Source organism: Haematobia irritans, chromosome 1, assembly GCF_050003625.1.
Source record: "Haematobia irritans isolate KBUSLIRL chromosome 1, ASM5000362v1, whole genome shotgun sequence".
NCBI lineage: Eukaryota > Metazoa > Arthropoda > Insecta > Diptera > Muscidae > Haematobia > Haematobia irritans.
Genome location: NC_134397.1, coordinates 97,045,709 through 97,058,493, shown reverse-complemented (window position 1 = coordinate 97,058,493; position 12,785 = coordinate 97,045,709). Strand labels below are relative to the sequence as shown.

At 32.7% G+C, this 12,785-nt stretch overlaps 2 protein-coding genes across 9 annotated transcripts in view; one reads left to right on the top strand and one right to left on the bottom strand.

Annotated features, from left to right (window-relative positions):
• LOC142221453 (uncharacterized) overlaps positions 1-8,503 on the top strand; it is a 73,046-nt gene extending 64,543 nt beyond the window's left edge. For 6 of the 7 annotated variants that reach the window (XM_075291207.1, XM_075291206.1, XM_075291201.1 and 3 more), the window contains exons 4-5: positions 2,134-2,244; positions 7,518-8,503. In XM_075291207.1, the coding sequence (XP_075147322.1) occupies positions 2,134-2,244; positions 7,518-7,744 (338 nt within the window). In that variant the 3' untranslated portion in view covers positions 7,745-8,503. The remainder of the gene's footprint in view (positions 1-2,133; positions 2,245-7,517) is intronic. The other variant, XM_075291208.1, reaches the window with a different exon arrangement.
• The window catches only part of qin (tudor domain-containing protein qin), a 663,334-nt gene that overhangs the window by 372,818 nt on the left and 277,731 nt on the right, over positions 1-12,785 (bottom strand). The gene's annotated exons all lie outside the window — the stretch shown is intronic.

The following is a 12,785-nucleotide window of genomic DNA, read 5'->3' as shown; positions in this document are numbered from 1 at the left end:
TTTTTCAGTGTACAATATTAAATGTTTACAATGAAACTTCAAAATTTGTCTTATTAAAGTCAGAAAAGAACAGTGCTTAATATGAACGAAATGGACTATGCTTTTGTTTCAACAATAATTTTTTATTGCAAAAATAAAAATTTTGCAACAAATTTTTTTTTTGGTGATAAAATTAGAAATTTTTGAAGAAATTCAAAAAACTCTAACAAAAGAAAAACGTTTTCGGTATACGATTTCCAAATGTTTTGTTTTCCCTTTCCATGTATCTTTACTACACTCAAAAAAAAGTGAACCCTATATTTCACTAAAGCTGATTTAATTCTCTTTTAGTTCATGGAATTATTACGTTTTAAGAAAGTTTCCATGCCATTAACAATTTTTTGCGTACGTAAGTAAACTTAGCTAAAGCAGAAGAAAAAATTATACACAATGGAAGTATAAAGATGAACTAAATTCGTGTCTCCCACAAAATAGTTCAGAATTCCTTAATATATGTAAATTTTACCAATAATTCGTCCATCATGAACTTCGTATGGCACTAAAGACATTTTTGCAATTTTGAACTCCAATTTTTTCCTTCAAACTACGAAATTTTCTTTAATAAGTGAAAAATAATAATTTTGTCTGATAAATCTTCTCAAATTTGTCGAAAATTGTTTACTTGTTTTTGCGAAATCGGAGCGACATCTGCGTTTATAATACTGTTTAGTTAAAATTTTCTACAATTAATCAAATTTTTCAACAATTAACTAAAATTTTCTTTCCTGGTGGGTTCACTGTTTTTTCAGTGTATCCAGCGTTCTTAAAATTGTTTTGGGATGTATTTGCATTATAAACTTCCACCCGTTATATCTGCTGTGATCTATGCACACAAAAAATGCTTTCTTCCCAAAAGAAATTTTTGACAAACAAATACCTTTTACCATTTGCTTTTCGCTATAAGGTAGTTTTGCTCGGAAGAAACGTAGAGACTTTCGGTGATAAAGGTTGGCTTAGCGGTTGTGAAAACAATTTAATAAAGACTAACTCTGTCATTAGCAATAATATTCTTGTTTTTTTCTCTATCACAAAAAGTCTATACTATTCTGTTTGTTTACAATCTCGTTTGAGAGGAAAGTATTTTTGCCAATAACTTTTCTATTTTCTATTCCATTCGGATTGTAAAAAAAAATAGAGAAAAATGTAAAATATTAATATTGACAATTTTTGTTTTCATATGAGAATTTAAATTTAAATTTGACTTCGAGAACCATATGGACATTCTTTATTTTGCCCCACTAGATAAGAAAGCAAATAACAGACTGCAAAATGATAGGATGAAAAAGAACCCCGAAGCATTTGATGTTATTATACAGTTCTACAATCCCCCCTTACTGCCAAGACTTGTTGCATGTGCTCCTTTTTGGAAGCGATGTACTTTGGTTAGCGTACATGTCAGCCACATTCACTGTTCAATTTGCAACAGATTTTTTACTTCTCAATGTCGCAATCTAGCGCCTTTCAGTTTGTCCCCTGTTCAATGGCATTGGCTGCAGCAGCGATTAATTTTCATTTGAAGCTCTTCCCAGTAAATGAATGCATTTTCATGGCGTCTCATAAAAAGCATATGAATACTTGGACTAACATTTTTTACGACCGATTTTAAAGTGCATCCACTCGTAAATTCATTTATTTGTAGAGAACACACACGTCCCCTGTGAAGGAGGCAAAATTGATTTGGCCGAAAAATGGTAGTGGGCCGTGGGATACCGACTTGTGCTGATTGTTCCTTTTGTCAATGGACATAGGTTAGCACACTGTTGTTTTTTCATTGGATTCGATTGAATTGAGTTTTTTTTTCTCTGTTTCGGTCAAATTACGTGAATTTCCAGAATCCAAATGCATTTGACAATTTTATGCATCACCAACAAATTGGGGTTTATTAGTATGTGTCACAGATGCTATTTGTTAGTTTTGTAGCAGAAATTGGCATTTTTTTCCACATATATGGATACATGGCCCAATTGGAACCAAATCATCAGGCGTTTGTGTGTATTTGTTGGTGTGTTGGTCCATACCGCACCTTAATAATTACATTTGGAACGTACACACTCTGCACTCAATATAATGATGTCCCAAATCTTCTTTATATAGGACGCCCTGGAGTGGACTACCCAATATTGTCTGCTATTCCGTATACGAATTTCTATTGCGATGAACAACCATACCCTGGATTTTTCGCGGACATGGATACCAGATGTCAAGGTAAGGAAATAACAAAAAAAAAAAAAAAACAATATAAGTTCTGTGTATGAAACAACATCCCCTTGTGTGAAACTGAAAATCAAACTAAATTCTTACCAAAAATATACACGTAACTTAGCAAGTACCAGCATTATCGGTACTTGCTTAGTTACGTGTATAGTCATTCCTTTTATCATTACCAGTAATCAAAATCGTACTACTCTCAGCATTACCATAGATTTGAAAATAATGGTCTACCATTGCCAATCGTTTACCAGCCACCAACAAAGTTACCGTTATGCGACGTTAATCGCAATTTGCAACCTTTTCGGGCGTCAAATGAGAATACTTCTCACTATCACTTTACAAATGAGAATACTTATAACTGATCAGATGCTGATAAATTTTTCTACAAAAAAAAAAAAAACACATTGAAGGAAAGAAAATTTAGGTTATATATACGATATCAATCGGGTAAAATAAGTAAATCTTTGCCGACAAATTCAAGAAAAGTTATTAGACACAATTGTTTTTCAATTGCTAACGAAAATTTCGTAGTTTGAAGGAAAAAATGGAGTTCAAAATTGGAGTCCAAAAATATGATTGTGAAAAAAGTGCCTGTTAATTTTTGAAAATATATATAATTATATTATTTTATTTCCATCAAATATGTATGTCTTCTAGTCAATACATGTAATAATGATAAAAAAAGTATTTTTTTATAAAAAAAATTTACCCCTCGTTACAAAGTACGCAATACACTTTCCCTTCGAAAGAAATAATTAACACGACCAATATGGTAAAGAATGGGTACTTTTTTGTCGTTATGGTGTTTTATTGCATGTCATTGCAGTAAAAGGATTTTAAAAGCACTTCACAAATTATAAGAGATTTTTTGCTATGGGATTTTTCCAAAATTTTCAACGGCAACACTGATCGCCGACTACGTAGCACATCATATCTTGAGTTCCGGGTTCGAATTCTGCAGTTCTGAATTCTTCAAAAACCATGTTTTCTAAATTGAAATGGAGTGATTTTTTTCTGGAGTTTTTTTTTTTTATTAGAATATCCTCTACAGTGTCGTTAATGGTATCGAAAAGTAATGTCATATCGCATTTCAAAAACAAAAAATACAACATATCGTACCATAAATATGAACAGAGATAGAGAGAGCATAAAATCTATAATTAGAAACAATCATTTCATGTACTTTTAGGTAAAGAGGTACCTGTTTGGCATCCATAGAAAGAGCATCCAAACAAGTGGTTTGGATGCCCAACTTGTGATTCGGAAGTAGTGCAAATTTGGATCATCTCCAACGAATACATGGGCTTCCATAGGATGGAAGTACCCCGTTTAAATATATGAGCACCTCCAGACCCCCAGACTACTCATCGGTAAACATTTTTTTAGTCGCCATACCTTTGAATTCGAGCCATCATGTATATAATATTCTATATGCGAAATCCTTATTTATATTATTTATACCGTACAAAATCTTGAATTTTTATAGAATGGAAGAAAAAGTTTAAAATCTACGTAAACCACAAAAATTTCTATTTATGTTGCTTAAAGGATATTAGGCGAAGATGATCAACAAATAAAATTGATATGATGTGTTAATTTGAACCACACAAAAACAGGTTTAAATGCACTGTCTAAACAGGTACTTTCCGGCATTATCATTTTGAAAAATCGGATTATAACAGCAGAGCAGAAGTAATGAAAAATCTGTTAAAAAATATTTGCAACGGCGGAAATGATATGTGTATTATGTTTTAGGCATAAGATCGGTATTAAGTTAGCATTAACGAGTGAAAATATTAATTTGTTAATGGTTACCAGAGATTGTTCGAATGAGCATTTTAGGTTTTCGACAGTAAAAATGTCATATACCTGTATAAAACGTAATAACAGTAGTAAATGTCATAAATCCTCACGGCATTCCTATTTTTATACCCTCCACCATAGGATGGGGCTATATTAACTTTGTCATTCCGTTTGTAACACATCGAAATATTGCTCTAAGACCCCATAAAGTATATATATTCTGGGTCGTGGTGAAATTCTGAGTCGATCTGAGCATATCCGTCCGTCCGTCTGTTGAAATCACGCTAACTTCCGAACGAAACAACCTATCGACTTGAAACTTGGCACAAGTAGTTGTTATTGATGTAGGTCGGATGGTATTGCAAATGGGCCATATCGGTCCACTTTCACGTATAGCCCCCATATAAACGGACCTCCAAATTTGGCTTGCAGACCATCTAAGAGAAGCAAATTTCATCCGATCCGGCTGAAATTTGATACATGGTGTTAGTATATGGTCTCTAATGACCATGCAAAAATTGGTCCACATCGGTCAACAATTATATATAGCCCCCATATAAACCGATCCCCCGATTTGGTTTGCGGAGCCTCTAAGAGAACCAAATTTCATCCGATCCGGCTGAAATTTGGTACATGGTGGATTATCCCATATCGGTGCATAATTATATATAACCAGATTTGACCTGCGGAGCCTCTTGGAAGACCAAAATTCATCTGATTCAGTTGAAATTTGGTACGTGGTGTTAATATATGGCCTCAAGCTCCCATGCAAAAATTGGTCGAAATCGGTCCATAATTATATATAGCCCCCATATAAACCGATCCCCAGATTTGACCTCCGGAGCCCCTTGGAAGAGCAAAATTCATCCGATTCGGTTGAAATTTGGTACGTGATGTTAGTATATGATATTTAACAACCATGCCAAAAGTGGTCCATATCAGTCCATAATCATATATAGCCCCCATATAAACCGATCCCGCCGAGATTTGGTTTTGGAGCCTCTTGGAGAAGCATATTTCATCCGAGTCAGTTGAAATTTGGTACATTGTGCTAGTATATGACCGTTAACAACCATGCCTAACTAGGTCCATATCGGTCTATAGTTATATATAGTCCTCACATAAATCGATCCCCAATCACACAAAAATTGGTCCATATCAAGTTCATGATTGTATATAGACCCCATATAAGCGACCCCCATATTTCAATTCTGGCTCCCTACGTACCGTACAAAAGTCCATATCGATTCGTAATTATTTGTAGACTTACCTATACATACCTTTTTTTTGTCTAATATATACCACGTATGGGCTAACTCACAATTTAGAAAACGATTTAAGATACCACAACCCAAGTAATTCGATTGTGGATGACAGTTTTTCGTAGAAGTTTCTACGCAATCCATGGTGTAGGGTACATAAGATTCGGTCTGCCCGAACTTACGGCCATAGGTTAGGTTAGGTTAGGTTAGGTTAGGTTATGTGGCAGCCCGATGTATCAAGCTCACTTAGACTATTCAGTCCATTGTGATACCACAGTGGTGAACTTCTCTCTTATCACTGAGTGCTGCCCGATTCCATGTTAAGCTCAATGACAAGGGACCTCCTTTTTATAGCCGAGTCCGAACGGCGTTCCACACTCCAGTGAAACCACTTAGAGAAGCTTTGAAACCCTCAGAAATGTCACCAGCATTACTGAGGTGGGATAATCCACCGCTGAAAAACTTACGGCCATATATACTTGTTGATTTTAAATTAGTTTTGTTATATACATTTACGAATTTGTAATTTTTTTAATAATAAGATTTTGAAACTTTTCTCATATGAAAATTTAAATTTTTTTAGAACAGAAGCATACATTGAAAAACGTTTGAATTCAACTCGTTTTCAAATTGTTGAAACCGAGTCGAACATAAGGAGTTAACTTAGGTTAGGTTAGGTTAGGTTATGTGGCAGCCCGATGTATCAGGCTCACTTAGACTATTCAGTCCATTGTGATACCACAGTGGTGAACTTCTCTCTTATCACTGAGTGCTGCCCGATTCCATGTTAAGCTCAATGACAAGGGACCTCCTTTTTATAGCCGAGTCCGAACGGCGTTCCACATTCCAGTGAAACCACTTAGAGAAGCTTTGAAACCCTCAGAAATGTCACCTGCATTACTGAGGTGGGATAATCCACCGCTGAAAAACTTTTTGGTGTTCGGTCGTAGCAGGAATCGAACCCACGACCTTGTGTATGCAAGGCGGGCATGCTAACCATTGCACCACGGTGTTAACTTGGCAGGGGGAAATTTCCAACGCCAAGTTTACTGTTGTAGGTTTCAATAAAATCGGACAACAATAAAGTTTTTCTTGATCCTTTTTTCTCAGATTAAGTTATTCATCAATAAAAAATTATACATAAAATTAAAACTTATGTATATACACAATTAGGTTTACGACGTCTTCGACGTATAGTAAAATACGTCATAAATGTATGTCAAATACGCAGTTTTTGACAGACCCTCTCTGGTGGTTAATTTTCCTTTATATTTCATAAAAATGTTAAAATGTCAAGAATGTGAACTTTTTAAATTGATACTTGCCATCATTTCCCTTTTTGTTATAATAAAATGTGCCAAATACATATAATTTATGCTATTTTTCCTGATTCATTTTTTATTTTAGCTGCTAAACTCGAACTTACTGTCTCTCTTTAGGGAGAACTACAACACTCATAAAGTGAACCCTTCAGAACGCTAAAGCCCATTAAACTATTTTAGGTCATGGCAATTATTATGTTCCGGTAAACAATTCTCCAATATGAGAAAGTTTCCTTGACTTTAATAATTTTTTGTGTACGTTATCAAAATTAACTAAAAAAGGTGGACATATTATACACAAATGAAGCATAAAGATTTACTTCATTCGTGTTTCTCACAAAATAGTTGCAAATTTCTTTAATCTTGTAAATTTTACGACAAAATCACCTATCTTGAACTTTGGCATTTTTTGCAATTGTGCACTCCGATCTTTTTCCTTCAAACTACGAACATATCTTTAACGAGCAAAAAAAAAATATGTCTAATAAAATTTCTTTAATTTGTCGAAAATTATTTACTTATTTTGCCATATTTGCGTGATAGCTGCATTTGCCTAGTTAAAATTAAAAACTTTAAAATTAAGTATGTATAATTACGTACGTACTCATATAATTTTACTTATCACGGCATTTCTTTTTTTTTTTTCATTAAAAAAAAAAAAACTTTGAAAAATTTCTGGTTGAAATTTCCAAACTCTGCCAATGAGGACAGGCGCAAAATCTAGACAAGATGTAACTGTATCCAATGTCTATAATCAATAAATTATTATACTCTGACCACAAAATGGTGAAGAAATTATAGGGAAATTATGTATAAGAAAATAAATTTTGCTTTGTGCTATTTCATTTATTATAATAACAACTTTTGCAATTTTTTACAGGATGGCATTATTGTGATATCGATGGTCGCCAAGCATCGTTCTTGTGTCCTAATGGAACACAGTTCTCCCAAGCAGTATTTGTTTGCGACTGGTGGTTTAATGTACGTTGTGATCTATCCCCAAGATTATATGCTATAAATGCCCGTCTATACCAGCGCCCTAAAGTGAACCCCACACGCCCACACCGCATTATAACGAAAGAATTAGTTGACGACATCTTCAACTGATGGCCGAAAGTATCAGCGAATTGAGTCTATGCTTCCTTTAACTGTATGTGCCGTCTCCAATGTACTCTCCCCTCTACGCTCGAAGTTACTGAACGCAATTTTACTTTAATATTAATTTAATTATAATGCTAAGAATTTGTTTAATTTTTCGATACAATGCACCGATATCTATACCCAAAGAAAAAATACTTTCCTCCGGAATGAAAATTTATACAAACTAAATTATCTTTTCTTATAGTATATTTTTTTATTTGTTGTTAAAGAATTTTTTTAGCGTCAAAAGAAATCTTTGCTTGTCTAAAATTTCGTTCCTCGGAAAAGAAAACTTTTCTTTCAGTGTAACGTAAGAAACAGCATAAGTCGACTGTTGTAAAACTTGAAACTTTTTACTATTCATATTATTCGGCAAAGATCTTTCATTTCATGTATTCCACTTAAAAAAAAGTTCATATTTGTAAATTTCCTGCATATTTTTGTTTTGTTCACACCACACCTAAAATATTTTGTCTCTTCGGCATTTCACAATATTTAACTCCCGTATTGAACTATAGCTAAGGAGCAATAACACAAATTAGTTTTAATAGTTTAAGTTAGTTGGAACCACCCTCAAATTCGTGTGCATATTTAGATACTAAATTTATCAAAAATACTTTGACATTCAAAGTGAATCCATGAAATCTTTTTACCCAATTGTAAATAATCTCAAAAATTTTGTTTGTACCAAGTAAATTTATGTAAATAAAGAAGGAAATTTTGATATTTGTGCATGTCTTCCTATTTTGTATTCTTATGTTCAAGAGATAACGGTTACTACCATCTCCACGCTAATTCCTGCCTGGAATTCGGACTAATTAGTCCTACACACAAAAAAATAACTGCAAATAAATATTAACGACTTTATTTGTATGTAAAATCTGCTGATGCGCAACAAATTTGTCTATTGAATATGAAGCATTTGTTGTTGAAATGTGTTTGTAGATGCTTGACAGCGGAAATAATAGAAATATTCTGAATTTTCAACAAATTGTTTTGTTGCGAAAATAGTTGACTGCTATCGATATGAAAACAAAAACAAAAATACAAGACTGGTTACGCGCACATCGCTGAGAACATGTACGAAAGCTAAAAGAAGTATGCGAAGAATACCGTTAGAACAAAATGAGTATGAGCACATGCACGTGTATGATAGCAAGCAAAGAGCTCATTCATCAGAGAATACAGAAAAGCATTTATAAATGTCTGTGAAAAATTTATATTTTTCAATTTGGTAGTTTCTTAAAAGTGTTTGTTGTATGAGATAATTCATAAAACCATATTAATATCGGGATTAGAGTTATTACAATTCTAATTAACTAGAATATATGTATATCACTGGGCAAAAAGTTGTCAAAATGCTTGCTAGACCCTGGACTACTCAAATTTAAAATCGTCATACATTTACAAAACTGAGTATAGGATTTTCGACACAAAAGTGTTACATGTTCCCCGTCCAAAAATAGCATTTTGGTCATATTCTTAGAATCATAAAAAACTAACTTATTACATACACTGATGAAAAAGACTGTTTTTCATATGTTTGGCTATAAACATTATATGTTTGGAACACAAATTTTTAAACACAATATTTTTGAGTGCAAGCATATAATGTTCATAAACTAGCATAACATGTTTGGGACATATATGTTAATATGTTAGAACATATTATGTTTGGGACATAAAATGTTTGTAAATATAATATGCTTGGATGCAAACATATATTAATTTAGAAATAGCCTATAAACATATATGTGTTTAGTAGCTTGGAGCGCTATTTAACAGGGAGCGATATTGAATTAAGTTGGTGGTGGTTGCTTGTTATTACAAAATTAACATTTTATTTTCCCTTGGGCAATTGATCAGCTACTTCTTTGATCCTTACAAACTGTGTGGTCCGCTGTTCGAATCCTCGTCCGGCAAAAGGTAAAATTAAAATAAAAAAAAATCATAAAATTGAATAATTTCTTCTACAATGTTTGCATTACAGAAAAATGTGCTAAGAACTAAAAAATCTGGTGGAAGTGAGAAAGATGTGAGGGAATATACAATTAGGCAGAAACAAAATTTTGAGCATTCAGGTCGAAAACCTATGTTGTTAGAACCTATATTACCTGTTTATTTTCATAATTCATTAGGATTGTAAATATATAAATAAATAAATAAAATTTTGAGCACAATATTGTTTGGGAGATTTTTTTTAAGCATATAATATTTTTGGGTGCAAAATGCTTCCAAACATATTATATGTTCACATAATAACATATTGTTTTTTGGAAGACAACATTATTGAATTTGGATGCAAAAATACAAAATGTTTGGAACTTAGACTACCCAAACATATATTGTTTATACCAATATGCTTTCAAACATATTATATATTGGAAGAGATGAAACATATAAATGTTTGGGCAATACACAAAAATGTATATGCTTGAAGCAAAATATGTTTGGGAGTATATGTTACAGAAGCGATTTTTTTGTGAGCGTGTACAAACACTTACACATTAGAAAATGTTATTTTTGTATGGATATCGCGAATTATATCAATTCAGTAAATCGTGAACAAATTGCACCGATTGTAATGAAATAATGCTCATTTTATTCGAAATATATTTAACTATTTCTAGACCAAAACTGTGAATTTTGTCCCATTTCTATTTTTAGGAATTTTTAAAGAACAAAAGTTTTTTTTTTTTTTTTGAAATCTTGAACGATAATTCTAAAACGACTTGGAAAATTTGAAAACAATGTACGCACGGCTTAAAGAGAATATTGTTTGGGAGTTGCGGATTTTTTTTTTTTAATTTAATATGGTGAACCGTTTTCAAGTTATTCCCAATATATGTAGCGAAAGTGCCTTAATTTTGAAAATAACGGTATATCTCGAAAAGTCGAGCTGATCGAAAAAAGCCAAGTGCAGATTTGGATTCAACGACCTCAAATTACTAAATTAACCTTGTGTTGTTCATTCAAGAATATATCCAAACTGCGAATATGAAATGGGAACGTTTCAATTCGATTTCAAAGAAGGCATGGGAACCATACATACCTGGATTCAAAAATATGGAAACACCACAAATTATGTATTCCTATTATGACAAAGCGTTCGAAAACGTGCTTCATAATAAACTGATAGACATTCTGAACTCATTATACATATATAACAGAAAACAAGTAAGGAAAGTCTAAAGTCGGGCGGGGCCGACTATATTATACCCTGCACCACTTTATAGATCTAAATTTTCGATACCATATCACATCTGTCAAATGTGTTGGGTGCTATATATAAAGGTTTGTCCCAAATACATACATTTAAATATCACTCGATTTGAACATAATTTGATAGACTTTTACAAAATCAATAGACTCAAAATTTAAGTCGGCTAATGGACTAGGGTGGAACACAATGTTAGTAAAAAAAATATGGGAAACATTTAAATCTGAAGCAATCTTAAGGAAACTTCGCAAAAGTTTATTTATGATTTATCGCTCGATATGTATGTATTAGAAGTTTAAGAAAATTAGAGTCATTTTTTCAACTATTCGACTAAGCAGTGGCGATTTTACAAGGAAAATGTTGGTATTTTGACCATTTTTGTCGAAATCAGAAAAACATATATATGGGAGCTATATATAAATCTGAACCGATTTCAACCAAATTTGGCACGCATAGCAAAAATGCTAATTCTACTCCCTGTGCAAAATTTCAACTAAATCGGAGCAAAAAATTAGCCTCTGTGGACAAAGGAGTGTAAATCGGGCGAAAGCTATATATGGGAGCTATATCTAAATCTGAACCGATTTGGATGATATTTTGCAAGTTGTTCGAGACTCATAAAATATTGGGATGTTCGGAATTGGAGGAAGATCGGTTGATATACACGCCAATTATGACCAGATCGGTGAAAAATATATATGGCAGCTATATCTAAATCTGAACCGATTTTTTCCAAAATCAATAGGGATCGTCTTTGAGCCGAAACATGACCCCATAACAAATTTTAGGACAATCGGGCTAAAACTGTGAGCTGTACTTTGCACACAAAAATACATCAACAGACAGACAGACGGACAGACAGACAGACAGACAGACGGACATCGCTAAATCGACTCAGAATTTAATTCTAAGACGATCGGTATACTAAACGATGGGTCTCAGACTTTTCCTTCTTGGCGTTACATACAAATGCACAAACTTATTATACCCTGTACCACAGTAGTGGTGAAGGGTATAAAAAGTACAATGTATACACAGAGCCGAAAATAGAAAGATTTTTTTTAACCATGCGCCTGGTCAAAATATTCATAGTAAATGTTTGGTAACGAAGTCAAAATAACATTATATAAAGTAAAATTAACTAGAAACATACACCCAAAAATAAGTGAACCCACCGTGGAAGAAAATGTAGGTTTATTTTAGAAAATTTTAACTAAAATAGTTTTCTAATTACAACATGTTACAAATGAGTTAATACTTCTTGTCAAATTGAAGAAAATTTATTAAAAATAATGAATTTTTTTCTCTTGTTTAAGAAGATTTCATATGTTGAAAGAAAAAATTGGATTTAAAAATTGTTAAAATGTCTTTAGCGCTATACGAAGTTCATGACAGGTACAATTTTAGTAAAATTTATTCATTTGAGAGACTTATGAACTCAATTTAAGCAAATTTCTGCCATTTTAGGAAAATATGAACTATTTTATTTTTTAGTAAAATTGTGCACTATATTTGTATACAACTTTTTTCTTAGCAAAAAATTATTCAAATAAGGAACATTTACTCATATTGTGCAAAATTTAACTAAAACCAACTTATCTTCATGAACTAAAATAAAGTTCAGTTGGCATTAGAGCCCCTTTTTTCTGGGTGTAGATAAATTAACCATATATATGGTTAGATTTTACCTACGCGGACGAAAAAGACTGTTTCTCATACGTTTGAGTGTAAAAATTATATGTTTGGAATTCAAATTTTTTTAACACAATATATAGGAGCCACCGTGGT